The sequence below is a fragment of the Oncorhynchus clarkii genome, chromosome 12, assembly GCF_045791955.1.
Source record: "Oncorhynchus clarkii lewisi isolate Uvic-CL-2024 chromosome 12, UVic_Ocla_1.0, whole genome shotgun sequence".
Taxonomy (NCBI): Eukaryota; Metazoa; Chordata; class Actinopteri; order Salmoniformes; family Salmonidae; genus Oncorhynchus; species Oncorhynchus clarkii.
In genome coordinates, this window is record NC_092158.1 from 65538452 (window position 1) to 65553718 (window position 15267).

General features: G+C 42.1%; 1 protein-coding gene across 1 annotated transcript in view; it reads right to left on the bottom strand.

Moving 5' to 3' along the window:
• The window catches only part of LOC139421064 (family with sequence similarity 171 member A2a), a 68249-nt gene extending 53150 nt beyond the window's left edge, over positions 1-15099 (bottom strand). The window contains exon 1 of the mRNA XM_071171565.1: positions 14852-15099. Within this exon, the coding sequence (XP_071027666.1) occupies positions 14852-15017 (166 nt within the window). The 5' untranslated portion in view covers positions 15018-15099. The remainder of the gene's footprint in view (positions 1-14851) is intronic.
• Between the last annotated feature and the right edge of the window lie 168 nt (positions 15100-15267).

Sequence of the window (15267 nt, forward strand, 5' to 3'; positions counted from 1 at the left end):
TGGCAAACTTCAGACGGGCATGTATATGTGCTTTCTTGAGCAGGGGGACCTTGCGGGCGTTGCAGGATTTCAGTCCTTCACGGCGTAGTGTGTTACCAATTGTTTTCTTGGTGACTATGGTCCCAGCTGCCTTGAGATCATTGACAAGATCCTCCCGTGTAGTTCTGGGCTGATTCCTCACCGTTCTCATGATCATTGCAACTCTACGAGGTGATCTTGCATGGAGCCCCAGGCCGAGGGAGATTGACAGTTCTTTTGTGTTTCTTCCATTTGCGAATAATTGCACCAACTGTTGTCACCTTCTCACCAAGCTGCTTGGTGATGGTCTTGTAGCCCATTCCAGCCTCGTGTAGGTCCCTGACATCCTTGGAGAGCTCTTTGGTCTTGGCCATGGTGGAGAGTTTGGAATCTGATTGATTGCTTCTGTGAACATGAGATTAGGAGCACTCCCTTTAAGAGTGTGCTCCTAATCTCAGCTCGTTACCTGTATAAAAGATACCTGGGAACCAGAAATCTTTCTGATTGAGAGGGGGTCAAATACTTATTTCCCCCATTAAAATGCAAATCAATTCATAACATTTTTGACATGCGTTTTTCTGGATTTTTGTGTTGTTATTCTGTCTCTCACTGTTCAAATAAACCTAGCATTAAAATTATAGACTGATATTTTTTTTTGTCAGTGGGCAAACGTACAAAATCAGCAGGGGATCAAATACTGTAAGTGACAGTGAGAAAAGATATATAGCTGGCTCTTTCTCTCTCTTGCTTCTTCGTTTTATGCACTGCTGTGCAAACTAGCTAGATTCATTATCCTTTGATTGAGTGTACAACATGTCAGTTCATGCTGCAAGAGCTCTGATAGGTTGGAGGATATCCTCTGGAAGTTGTCATAATTACTGTGCATGTCTTTGGAAGTGGGTGAGAATCATAAGCCTCCTAGATTTTGTATTGAAGTCAATGTACCCAGAGGAGGGCGGAAACTATCTGTCCTCTGGCTATACCATGGTGCTACCCTATAGAGTTCTGGCAGCTACTGTAGGCCTTGATTGCAAAACAGTGTGTTTTAATTAGAGGTCGACCAATTAATCGGAATGGCGATTAATTAGGGCCGATTTCAAGTTTTCATAATCGGAAATCTGTATTTTTGGACAAGGATTTGGCCGTTTTTTTTTTTACACCTTTATTTAATCTTTATTTAACTAGGCAAGTCAGTTAAGAACACATTCTTAATTTCAATGACGGCCTAGGAACGGTGGGTTAACTGCCTTGTTCAGGGGCAGAACGACAGATTTTTACCTTGTCAGCTCGGGGATTCAATCTTGCAACCTTACAGTTAACTAGTCCAATGCACTAACCACCTGCCTCTCATTGCACTCCGAGGAGCCCGCCTGTTACACAATGCAGTACGCCACGGTAAGTTTCTAGCTAGCATTAAACTTATCTTATAAAAAACAATCAATCAATCATAATCACTAGTTAACTACACATGGTTGATGATATTACTAGTTTATCTAGCGTGTCCTGCGTTGCATATAATCGATGCGGTGCGTATTCGCGAAAAAGGACTGTCCTTGCTCTAATGTGTACCTAACCATAAACATCAATGCCTTTCTTAAAATCAATACACAGAAGTATATATTTTTAAACCTGCATATTTAGCTAAAATAAATCCAGGTTAGCAGGCAATATTAACCAGGTGAAATTGTCACTTCTCTTGCGTTCATTGCACGCAGAGTCAGTGTATATGCAACAGATTGGGCCGCCTAATTTGACAGAATTTTACGTAATTATGACAACATTGAAGGTTGTGCAAAGTAACAGGAATATTTAGACTTATGGATGCCACCCGTTAGATAAAATACGGAACGGTTCCGTATTTCACTGAAAGAATAAACGTCTTGTTTTCGAGATGATAGTTTACGGATTCGACCATATTAATGTATTTCGTATTTCTATGTGTTATGTTATAATTAAGTCTATGATTTGATAGAGCAGTCTGACTGAGCGATGGTAGGCACCAGCAGGCTCATTCGCATTCATTCAAACAGCACTTTAGTGCGTTTTTCCAGCAGCTCTTTGCTGTGCTTCAAGCATTGCGCTGTTTATGACTTCAAGCCCATCAACTCCCGAGATTAGGCTGGTGTAACCGATGTGAAATGGTTAGCGGGGTGCGCGCTAATCGCGTTTCAAACGTCACTTGCTCTGAGACTTGGAGTAGTTATTCCCCTTGCTCTGCATGGGTAACGCTGCTTCGAGGGTGGCTGTTGTCGATGTGTTCCTGGTTCGAGTCCAGGTAGGGGGCGAGGAGTGGAACGGAAGCTATACTGTTACACTGGCAATATTAAAGTGCCTATAAGAACATCCAATAGTCAAAGGTATATGAAATACAAATGGTATAGAGAGAAATAGTCCTATATTAACTACAACCTAAAACTTATTTCCTTGGGAATATTGAAGACTCATGTTAAAAAGAACCACCAGCTTTCATATGTTCTCATGTCCTGAGCAAGGAACTTAAACGTTAGCTTTCTTACATGGCACATATTGCACTTTTACTTTCTTCTCCAACACTTTGTTTTTACATTATTTAAACCAAATTCAACATGTTTCATTATTCATTTGAGGCTACATTTATTTTATTGATGTATTAGTCATTATTACAAATACATTTATTTTTATTTTTAAATCGTCCGATAAATCGGTAATCGGATTTTTTTGTCCTCCTATAATCGGTATCGGTATTGAAAACATCATAATCGGTCGACCTCTAGTTTTAATCAATTATTTGGTGATGTGAATATATTCAGTATAGTTGAATCTAAAAATTATAACTTTAATGTTTCACTATTTTTATGAAATTCACAGAGGAGGATGCCTCCACTGAACAAGGGTGTAAAATGGAGATCATCTTCATTGTGTGTCTTTAGCTCCTCTGTCCCGATGCCTCTATATACACTGCTGCGGTCTCTTCTTGTTAAAATGTGCCATCGATTACACACTCACTATCAGGTGGTCTCAGTGCAAGCAGTAATTGTTCCAGAATGCAATTCAGTAACAAGGGCTCCGTCACAGAGAGAGCCAAAGAGAGATAGCGGTCTTGTTTGTTAAAGGAGAGCGAGGTGGGGGGAGCAGGAGCATACAGACCACAGCCATGCAGGAATGTCTGTCCTTGCCTGTGACCCTCATCAGTAGCCAGCAGACTCTGGGCCCTCCATCCAGTCAGTCAGACAGACAGACAGACAGCTCTCCTGGGACTGCTTGATATGGTGGAGCACTTTGACTGATGAATAGCTCCGTAGAATTTGTATCTGACGTGGGGTAAGAACTTCCCTTATGGAAAAACCACATGAATTTCACGTGATCTTATGTGAAGTTAATGTGATAATGTGACAAAATGTAAAAGCAACATGCGATATCAAGAAACTACACGTGAAAACATTTGAGCACATGTGAAAACATGATTTAATGTGAAACCACGAAACTGCACATGACAACATTTGAATGTTTAACTTATAAAAACATTATATAACTTTTAAATGCCTCATCAGCTTAGTTCAACCCAAAATACAAGCTTGTTTTACTACAATGTTTGTAAACAGCAAATGTAAACAAACACTGTATAGCCACAAAACATGGCTAAAAATAGAATTTTGCTCTGTCTACGAATTTGAGAGTGGGTTACATTTCTCCAGGCCCATCGCTCAGCTTTTCACCAAAACACAGGTGGAGTGACAGCTTTGGTATTGTTTCAATGAAGGTCTTTAGCTTCAAAATAAATGGCACACTGTTGAGCTAAACTGTGTAATAATGTTTGTTGTTGTAGAATTCTCAGAAGTCCCCTACACATTCATTACCTATAATACAGTACATCTCTGCACGTAGCAAATGTGTGCCGTCTGCACTGCTATTTTAGTTATTTGTTAATCTGACAATTTTCTCATCATTGATCAAATGTATTTCTCTCAGCAATTTGAAAACCCTCAGATTAAAAAAATGTAATCAATGATGAGAGAGTACATAGTCAGATTTCACAGAACTTCGCGTGAAATAGCATCACGTGAAGTTCTCCAAAACCACATGGTTTTACATTATTTATAATAATAACAATAATAACATTACAAAATAAATTGTTGCATGTGCAAAATATGTGAAATCTGGTGGGTTTTTTTCCCATAAGGGCTTCCTCAATCTGGACAGCCTTGTAAAACTGTTTGGGTGAGTTTCCTGAGAGGGCAGATAGGATGGAAGGCTGACGTGTCACAATCACAGTCTGTCCTTCTGCTGTGAGAAAGGTCAAACCTCCTTGGAAACTCTTTGATCTAAGAAGACTGACTCACTCTTAACCCAAATGAAACACAACGGGTTTGAGGTAGAGGTACCAAGGGGCGAGGAGAGAGTTAAGAGGAGATAAATCAAACCAAATCACCTCCTCCCTACTCGCATTGACCTGCTGGAAGTCATCATGATGGACTTCCTCAGGCTGCACAGAGAGGGGGAGAGGAGAGAGAGAGCAAAGAGAGCTGGAAAGAGAGAGACATGGAGGGGGAGGGGGGGGGGTCCATGGTTAGGTCCACAGCTGGAGTACATCAGTAGAGAGGATCTCTCTCAGGCCTCAACACCATTATCTACCAGGGCCCAGGGGGAGAGTTATATGGTGTGTGAAGGTTGTTAGGGGTCCTTAAAGTTGGGTTACAGCTTTGGATGAGACTTTCAGCTTGAACCCTACCACCTACATGCTAAAAATGTTATCTTGGGTTACACACAAGAAGGGCCCCAAAAGCACTTCATCTTTAGCAAGACATTTCAGAATAATTACAGCTCCTCTCCGGCATGAGATGAGCTTAGAAAGTGAATGGTTTGCTGCTTTTGTCGTAACATGCGTGGAGGTTTCTGACTAACTCTTCAAGCGATGATAGCTTAGCTTGTCATTACATAAGTAAAAGTTTTGATGAAATGAAAAGTACACACAGGTTGATATGGCTGATTTTCAAGTGTCATAAACTACTGCTTAGTGTCCCCAGAGAGGAAACCCATCCACCGGTCAGACAGTGTTGGCCCTGGTGCAAGACATTGTTCCATGTGGAAGCACAGCCTCACAGGACACATCAAGGCTGTTCTAGTACAGGAAAACACAGTTCCAAGCCAAAGTCCACAAACAGTTCCCCCTACTGTGCTCTCCCTGAGAGCCAGGATCCCAGTGACAAGAGGCTAGTCCCCTTGATTACCACAGAGGAAAAAGGAGAGGACACTAAATACTCTTGATATGAGAAAACAGGATAATACACACCAATCAAACAAAGGGCACCATTTCTGATTGATGAAGTAGAAACATAACTGTTACAATCAACTCAGAGTTAATGCACCGTCCCTGCTTTTTCTTTACCGGTGACATCCTGCTCCATATGAAACCAATAGTCATTTCTGATCTGTAATTATGAACACTGATTCATATCATTAAGGGGGTCACTACGTTTCATTGCTGGGTAACAGTAATTGTTTCTGCTCATTTGCACAAGAAGGAAGTGGTGAATAATCCAATAAAATCACATGATTTCACCACATGAATGAGTGGCGTGCAAATGAACGATACTTCCATAGTTAACAGTCACAATTCCACAGCACCTGATGTCTACACAACAGGCCGAATGCGGCAATTTGTTACCATGGCAATCACCGAAGAACACGCTCACCCGCGCCCACACAAAACCCCAGCTAGTACATATTAATGGTATCAAAAGCTTTTGTGTTGGATAGTAATACATAACTCACAGAAGAGTTGAATCTACAGTGTTTAGGCACTCGTAGCACTCTGAGCAAAAAGAGTGGTATCTGAATCAAACAGCTGCTGGAAGGGAAAAAAACACAATTGCACGATCTGGTTACACTCTGAATAATCTGTGGTCAGAGTGAGGCCACGGCAGCTTGCTGGGATGCAGTAATACAACTTGGTCATCATGTCCAGATGTTTTGGATCTCTGCAGCCTAGCCCAGATGTTTAAAGCTGGCCTGGGACATCACATTGGCTTGTACTGCATGTGGTCAGGGAGAAGATTAAGAGGAGTAGCTAGAGAAACTAGCATGTGGAGGTGAATTACATACACAGAGCCTTTCATACAGTATCTCCATACAGTATATGGCACAGACATACAGTGCCTTGCGAAAGTATTCGGCCCCCTTGAACTTTGCGACCTTTTGCCACATTTCAGGCTTCAAACATAAAGATATAAAACTGAATTTTTTTGTGAAGAATCAACAACAAGTGGGACACAATCATGAAGTGGAACGACATTTATTGGATATTTCAAACTTTTTTAACAAATCAAAAACTGAAAAATTGGGCGTGCAAAATTATTCAGCCCCCTTAAGTTAATACTTTGTAGCGCCACCTTTTGCTGCAATTACCGCTGTAAGTCGCTTAAGGTATGTCTCTATCAGTTTTGCACATCGAGAGACTGACATTTTTTCCCATTCCTCCTTGCAAAACAGCTCGAGCTCAGTGAGGTTGGATGGAGAGCATTTGTGAACAGCAGTTTTCAGTTCTTTCCACAGATTCTCGATTGGATTCAGGTTTTGACTTTGACTTGGCCATTCTAACACCTGGATATGTTTATTTTTGAACCATTCCATTGTAGATTTTGCTTTATGTTTTGGATCATTGTCTTGTTGGAAGACAAATCTCCGTCCCAGTCTCAGGTCTTTTGCAGACTACATCAGGTTTTCTTCCAGAATGGTCCTGTATTTGGCTCCATCCATCTTCCCATCAATTTTAACCATCTTCCCTGTCCCTGCTGAAGAAAAGCAGGCCCAAACCATGATGCTGCCACCACCATGTTTGACAGTGGGCATGGTGTGTTCAGGGTGATGAGCTGTGTTGCTTTTACGCCAAACATAACGTTTTGCATTGTTGCCAAAAAGTTCAATTTTGGTTTCATCTGACCAGAGCACCTTCTTCCACATGTTTGGTGTGTCTCCCAGGTGGCTTGTGGCAAACTTTAAATGACACTTTTTATGGATATCTTTAAGAAATGGCTTTCTTCTTGCCACTCTTCCATAAAGGCCAGATTTGTGCAATATACGACTGATTGTTGTCCTATGGACAGAGTCTCCCACCTCAGCTGTAGATCTCTGCAGTTCATCCAGAGTGATCATGGGCCTCTTGGCTGCATCTCTGATCAGTCTTCTCCTTGTATGAGCTGAAAGTTTAGAGGGACGGCCAGGTCTTGGTAGATTTGCAGTGGTCTGATACTCCTTCCATTTCAATATTATCGCTTGCACAGTGCTCCTTGGGATGTTTAAAGCTTGGGAAATCTTTTTGTATCCAAATCCGGCTTTAAATTTCTTCACAACAGTATCTCGGACCTGCCTGGTGTGTTCCTTGTTCTTCATGATGCTCTGTGCGCTTTTAACGGACCTCTGAGACTATCACAGTGCAGGTGCATTTATACGGAGACTTGATTACACACAGGTGGATTGTATTTATCATCATTAGTCATTTAGGTCAACATTGGATCATTCAGAGATCCTCACTGAACTTCTGGAGAGAGTTTGTTTTCACTGAAAGTAAAGGGGCTGAATACTTTTGCACGCCCAATTTTTCAGTTTTTGATTTGTTAAAAAAGTTTGAAATAACCAATAAATGTCGTTCCACTTCATGATTGTGTCCCACTTGTTGTTGATTCTTCACAAAAAAATACAGTTTTATATCTTTATGTTTGAAGCCTGAAATGTGGCAAAAGGTCGCAAAGTTCAAGGGGGCCGAATACATTCGCAAGGCACTGTACATACAACAACCGTGTACAGTGTCAGTATCTCACAATTGAATTATGGCTGATCATGCCTTAACCTAACATATTAAATCAAGGAAAGATATGACGGTTATACGACGATGTAGCTCACTCACCCTCACACCGAGAAAGGGTAGTTGCGAAACTGACCACATTGTTGTGTCCATAATTTCCTGCAACTTTTTTGCATTTTCTTTGCAATGTCATAAAGCGGCAGGTAAAGAGTATTGAGCCAATAACTGAAAGGTCGCTGTTTCGAATCCCTGAGCCGACTAGGTGAAAAACCTTTCGATGTGCCCTTGAGCAAGGCACTTAACCCTCATTGCTCCTGTAAATGGCTTTGGATAAGAGCGTTGAAAAAAAAGTTATTTTCTTACCAGTCTTTTTGAGTCATTCTTTCTTTACAAAATACGTTGTGTGCCAACTGTATTTTGAGAATATGGAAGCAAATTCTCCTTGGACATTTTTATAAAACGGGTATGTGTGGCAAATAAGCTTTACATGCCAAATTAGTCATCTGTTCTCAAACATAATCCATATTAAAATGTGGAAGCCTACTTAACACAAGTGAGATAATAGAAACAGAAAATAATGAGGGGACTTAGTTTTAAATGCCAATCCACAGAGGATTTGATATGGTTTCTTACTGGAAGCCTTTCCAAATATCACATTTTCCAAGGAGCAGAAATTGATCCATTACTAAGGGCAGGGAAGTTGGATATGAACTGTGAGTATCCTAGCCAAACTGAAAACTATATAGCAAGTCAAACGATATACACTGCTCAAAAAAATAAAGGGAACACCAAAATAACACATCCTAGATCTGAATGAAGGAAAAATTCTTATTAAATACCTTTTTCTTTACATAGTTGAATGTGCTGACAACAAAATCAAATTTATCAACCCATGGAGGTCTGGATTTGGAGTCACACTCCAAATTAAAGTGGAAAACCACACTACAGGCTGATCCAATTTTGATGTAATGTCCTTAAAACAAGTCAAAATGAGGCTCCCTACAACGCCTGGGCATGCTCCTGAGGAGGTGGCGGATGGTCTCCTGAGGGATCTCCTCCCAGACCTGGACTAAAGCGTCCGCCAACTCCTGGACAGTCTGTGGTGCAACGTGGCGTTGGTGGATGGAGCGAAACATGATGTCCCAGATGTGCTCAATTGGATTCAGGTCTGGGGAACAGGCGGGCCATTCCATAGCATCAATGCCTTCCTCTTGCAGGAACTGCTGACACACTCCAGCCACATGAGGTCTAGCATTGTCTTGCATTAGGAGGAACCCAGGAGGAACCCAGGGCCAACCGCACCAGCATATGGTCTCACAAGAGTTCTGAGGATCTCATCTCGGTACCTAATGGCAGTCAGGCTACCTCTGGCGAGCACATGGAGGGCTGTGCGGCCCCCCAAAGAAATGCCACGCCACACCATGACTGACCCACCGCCAAACCGGTCATGCTGGAGGATGTTGCAGGCAGCACAATGTTCTCCACGGCGTCTCCAGACTCTGTCACATCTGTCACGTGCTCAGTGTGAACCTGCTTTCATCTGTGAAGAGCACAGGGCGCCAGTGGCGAATTTGCCAATCTTGGTGTTCTCTGGCAAATGCCAAATGTCCTGCACGGTGTTGGGCTGTAAGCACAACCCCCACCTGTGGACGTCGGGCCCTCATACCACCCTCATGGAGTCTGTTTCTGACCGTTTGAGCAGACACATGCACATTTGTGGCCTGCGGGACGTCATTTTGCAGGGCTCTGGCAGTGCTCCTCCTGCTCCTCCTTGCACAAAGGCGGAGGTAGCGGTCCTGCTGCTGGGTTGTTGCCCGCCTACGGCCTCCTCCACGTCTCCTGATGTACTGGCCTGTCTCCTGGTAGCGCCTCCATGCTCTGGACACTACGCTGACAGACACAGCAAACCTTCTTGCCACAGCTCGCATTGATGTGGCATCCTGGATGAGCTGCACTACCTGAGCCACTTGTGTGGGTTATAGCATTCAAAAGTGACCAAAACATCAGCCAGGAAGCATAGGAACTGAGAAGTGGTATGTGGTCCCCACCTGCAGAACCACTCCTTTATTGGGGGTGTCTTGCTAATTGCCTATTATTTCTACCTGTTGTCTATTCCATTTGCACAACAGCATGTGAAATGTATTGTCAATCAGTGTTGCTTCCTAAGTGGACAGTTTGATTTCACAGAAGTGTGATTGACTTGGAGTTACATTGTGTTGTTTAAGTCTTCCCTTTATTTTTTTGAGCAGTGTATTTAGGTATTGCTTGCTGGTAGTCCTTGTTTCGAGACAAGGCAGGTTGTTTAGATTTTATCAGGCTCACTTGTGGAGTAAATGAATCTCATTCCAGAATAAACTTGTCATTAGGAGGAAAATAAAATCACAAGGCAAGAATTCGAGGAAAGAGCCACGGTTCAGGGATCCACCCATTGTGGATCCACAGTTGTTGGTCTTAAAAGACTTCAACAACAAAAAAATGCGACCTGTGTCAACAAAATGTCCAGTACGAATGCTATTTGTTCAAATATGCTATCACCAGCCTAGGAAGAATAAGTGCATGTGTGTATAACTTGAATGACGGTCCACCTATATATACACAGTAATGTATGGTCTAAAAAAACAAGAAGCACCATTAACCTGTGTCCTGCACACAAAAACCATGGAAAACTTTTGCTGTGAAGTAATCCATGTACGGCCATGACTTTTGTTGTGCTTTAAGAACAACCAATAAAGACATTCTATAGAATAAAAGAAAAGATTGAGTACTCAATGAGTAGGGCGTGTCTCTGTCGTAGCAGGACTGCGCCGGGTGTGTTAGGCTGTCTATATTTCCAAAGGGGTGCTATGCTGTGCTACTATGCTATGTCCAGACAGCTCTACTAGTCTCCTCTGAGAGGAGAGAGGGTGTTAGGTGTCAACAGTCGGATTCCTCCCACTGTACAGCTGCCTGGGCAAAAATTCCTCGGCAGACAGCCAGCCCCCCTTCATAGGCTACCGCTACAGCAAAACAGCCTGGCTGGTCCTGGTCCACGGTGCTCTGAATCCTAATACAGGATGTCAGTCAGAGCAAGTTCCTGAGTCAGATACACCCACTCTTTCTAGCCTGGTCCTAGATCATTATTATACTGTCTTGCCAACTCCTATGGTCATTGTGACCATATGATTTGGCAAGACAGCACAAACTGATCATGGACCAGGCTACGACTCTTCAGTAGAAACCAACTAATTTGCCCGTGTCTCAGCTCCACTCCCAGCAGTAGAATGTATAATTAAAAAGAAACGATTGAATTGCTAATTACAACTGACCTCTTCTTGACATTGCTTCCATATTTGACATAAGTATATGTCGACTCTACACTACAATTTTGAGATTTTCAAAAGATCCACAATATTTTTTTGTGGCTAAACATCAAATAATATGACCTGGAGAGGTTGTCGCCCTAAGCGAAAGGGGTCCCCAATGACCACAAAAACTCCATAAAAACTGTATGGATGCTGGAGGCATAAAAAGATAAAACACCAACCGACAATTTTTGTTGGAGCGTATGGTCCGGGGGCCGGAAACATAATTATAATAATTTGTACACTGCAAATCGACCACAATTTAGCCCAAAAATGGATTGTATTTTAAAATAACTATCAATTTATACCTTGATCACGCGTCATTAAAATGTTTTATTCATGTGAATAGTTTTCCTAAATTAAACAAACTCAAAGGCTCAAAGTGCAGCAGTGTATAGATATGGACAGACTACCCCTGAAGTGTAGCTATACAGAACAACCACCCTGTCACTAAATTACCCCATGACATCGATAGAAAACAAACAAGAAAATGTATAATTTTGCTCAATAAAAACACAATAAAACCTAGATCTCAGGGTACAGAAGGGACTGTTCTGCCAAACAATTACGAATCTGAACAATTCTGAATTTGAGCCTGTATGGTTCACCTGCCGAGCGGCAGTAGAGAGAAAGATGGGGGGTACAGACAACACAAATCCATGGCAGTCAGCTCACATATGACCCCTGCCTGGCCAGGCATCAGCCGGCTATTGTCCGCAGACCGGGGCAGGCTGCAAAGGTTGTCAGACCGATTAGAACAGTTAGGTGTTGGTCATGCAGAAACAGCCCAAGAATAACACACATTTTTCATGCTTTGGTTGTTGCTCTGGGCAGTGGGCACAGTCAGTCTGCAAGTATACACAGCTGATGCTTTTACATAAACCCCTGAACTCAACAATAGCAACACTGCCTCCGTCCTCGCAAAAAAAATGTAATCAACCTCAGGCGCTAAGTAACTAGCAATACGCCTCAGACGTTTGAAAAATCAAGGATTCGTACCATAGAAGCATCAACAACCGTATGAGTATCTCTGTCTGAATGACAGACAGCACCTGGCTCTTGTAAGACAGATAAACACGAACTTCAAAAGAAAGCCACAAATGGACATGTGACAAACTGCCTCAACTGGGTAGGAGACAACATAGAGGTCACTGAGAGGGGAAGGGGCAGGACTCACCATGGACAGATTACAATGGCAACAACATCAAGTGACGAAGAGAGGACACGTTCCACTCAGTCACTCTGATCTCAGAATTCAGCATGGAATAATGTTAAGACAAACCAAGATCACGGTTAACATCATACTGAAGATGACCTGGAATCAAAAGTTCATTTTCAGGACAATAATTCAGATATGAGGATTTCTAATGTCAGTGAAAAGTCAAATTTGTTTGAAAGTAAAATGCGACCATTTTCATATATAGTATTTCTAAGTATCCTGAACTCTTCTACCATACAAACCTGCTCTCTGGGGACATCAGGCTTACATTGAATATTGCGCTATTAGACTAAATGATGAATAGATAACATCCCCATGACTAGGTTTAATCCCTACATAATACATATCAACAGTATATTCATTAATATGTATGCCTTGATTACTGATGCAGAGAGTGTGCACCGAAAATCTGCATCCCAAATGGCACCCTATTCCCTATGAAGTGCACTACTTTTAACCCGGGCATATTGGACATAGGGTGTCATTTGGGACGTATCCAAACACCTACCCATAACTAAATATGAATCTTCAGGAGGAGCTGAGCTGACAAGACGACAGTCGGTCACGATTTGACTTTGTCCACAGCATCACCCTCCACTGATCACTGAAATAATTTCCTTTTAATTCCTAGACCAAGCATTTCGTTGGTAATATGATACTTTTTTTAATAGGCTGTGGTGATTCATCTCATTCTTGCTGAGCTACTGAGCTGTTAAAAGAAAGGAACTTCTACTGCGATTAAAAAAAAGAAAGACACTCCAGCTTTTTCCCATCGGCCTCAATTCAATCCACAAAAGCCTAATTCTTTCAGCGACTCAACTTCGCTTCGGATGGGAAACTCTCTGACTGCTTCAAAGGGACCTCTACTTCTGAGGAGAGATTGAGGTCATGAGCTCTATGATAAAGTAATGAAAGAACATCGTCTGACAAATCAATATGGGGCGAAGGTGTGGTCGTGGTTGACGACAACACCTTCAAATGAATTAATCAACATTTCCTGTCTCTCCAGTTGGGATACTTTCTATCAACCCCAGGTTGTAATAGCATGGTATAACGACAAGGTGCTAGAGACTTTGATGTGATTTCCCATTTGAAAGTGTTTCAAGAAAGTTGAATCTATATAGCTATACTGCAAGGACAAACTATTAGACCAACCACAACCAGTTTGCTCAGTCTGTGAAACTAGTGGTATTCACATGGATAATCTATGGTTATTCATAGATCAGATTAGAGAAGCTAAAATATTAAATGACACTGAATTTGACATGTATGGGTTAAGACGCTCTACCCATCTTGACAGTCTTGTCCAAAGCACTAAGCAATAAGCACATCTTCCAGAAATAGGCTTCTTTGGTGGGAAACAGCTCAGCTAATGAAATATAGATAGCGGACACGACTTCTTAAAAGCCTGCTTAGCTATAAAAAGAGGCATCTACAAGGAATTGCAACATATTGAAAGTATCTGAACTAAACCGTGCTTGGACCAGTTGAAGGATAGGGAGCTGTATGGGAGAGGGGGTCTAAATCACTACCAAGCATTGACACTAGCATCCACTTCAAGCACCTTGAAAGTCCCCCTTTCTCCTGTTCAGTTACAATGACAGGCAGTGGGCCTATATCAGTTTGTTTAATTGCAAACCATAGTCTACTGACTCAGGACAGCCTATTTAATAATAATATAAAATGGTGAAATGATTCCTGCTGAGAAACTGATGTGAAACAGGATAAATTAAATGTGTCAAAAGTCCTGTGAACCCAAAACAAACATTGTTGAAATTATAAAATGTCCTTTGGCCATTCATGAGGCCTCTTGGGACATAACAACAACAACAACAAGAACAATGTCAACAATGGGTGCGTGCAAATGACAGTAGCCAAACCAAGCTTGTCGACCATCTCGCATTCACAAATGCACAATATATTATAGGCCTATTTTTCTCGCATGGAATGATTTTATTGATTTAGATTTTTTTTTAAATAGTTCTACTAACCATTGGTGTCTGACAATGGACCGTTTGCTAATTAAACATTTCTAGTTGGGATCTTCCAAAGTTACATAAAGTTAACGGGCAGGGATAGAAGTTTGAACTAAACTGACGCCTCATCATAGCCTAATTGCTATTGGACATCGTAACGGAATAATGCAACTGCTATTGATCGGATATATTGCCTTGCGTTAAATTAGATTGATTTACAGATTTAACCTACAGATGGCCCATCAGGGAGGGTGCTGCACTTCAGTATCCTTTGTTTCCTATTCTGCAATGAAGTAGCTACAAGACCAGAGCATGCGGCGACTACATTGTATTCATTCGTGCGTAGACTGCTATAGCTGAATAAATGCGACGGTTACATAATAACACATCCTCATCACTGAGAGGGGCACAAATAATAACAACATCCAATGCGTTAGCTATAGCAGCCTATCATACTCGCCATCACAGACTTTCCCCTCAAAACTCGAACCTTGACGAATCTCTACGAATAACTCACCAAGTGCTCCCTGGTCCGGAATGGATTTAGCAAGTCCTTCCCAGAGATTGCCGAGAAAAAGAAAGAGAAAAAGAAGACGTGATATGTGCGGTGGTGGCATTCTCACTGCGACATCACCAATTCCACTTAGGTGGCCATTCATCCATATTGCTTTTGAGGTTGGCATTGACTGCTCCCTTTTCACGCTGCCTCGGATGCCTACTCCTTGCTCGGCTCGCGCTCCGGAGTGGCTTCACAATTCCATTGTCCTACGTGGGAGGGGACGCTTGCTCTGCTTAGTGGGTGGTCGTGATCGCCCCCTAATGGTACCAAAGTAGAGTGTGTTCACAGATGGGCCCCTATGAAGGTCTATGGGCCCTTATAAGTCCATCTCGAACCCTATTAGGAGGACGGTGTAATTACAAATGTAAGAGCAC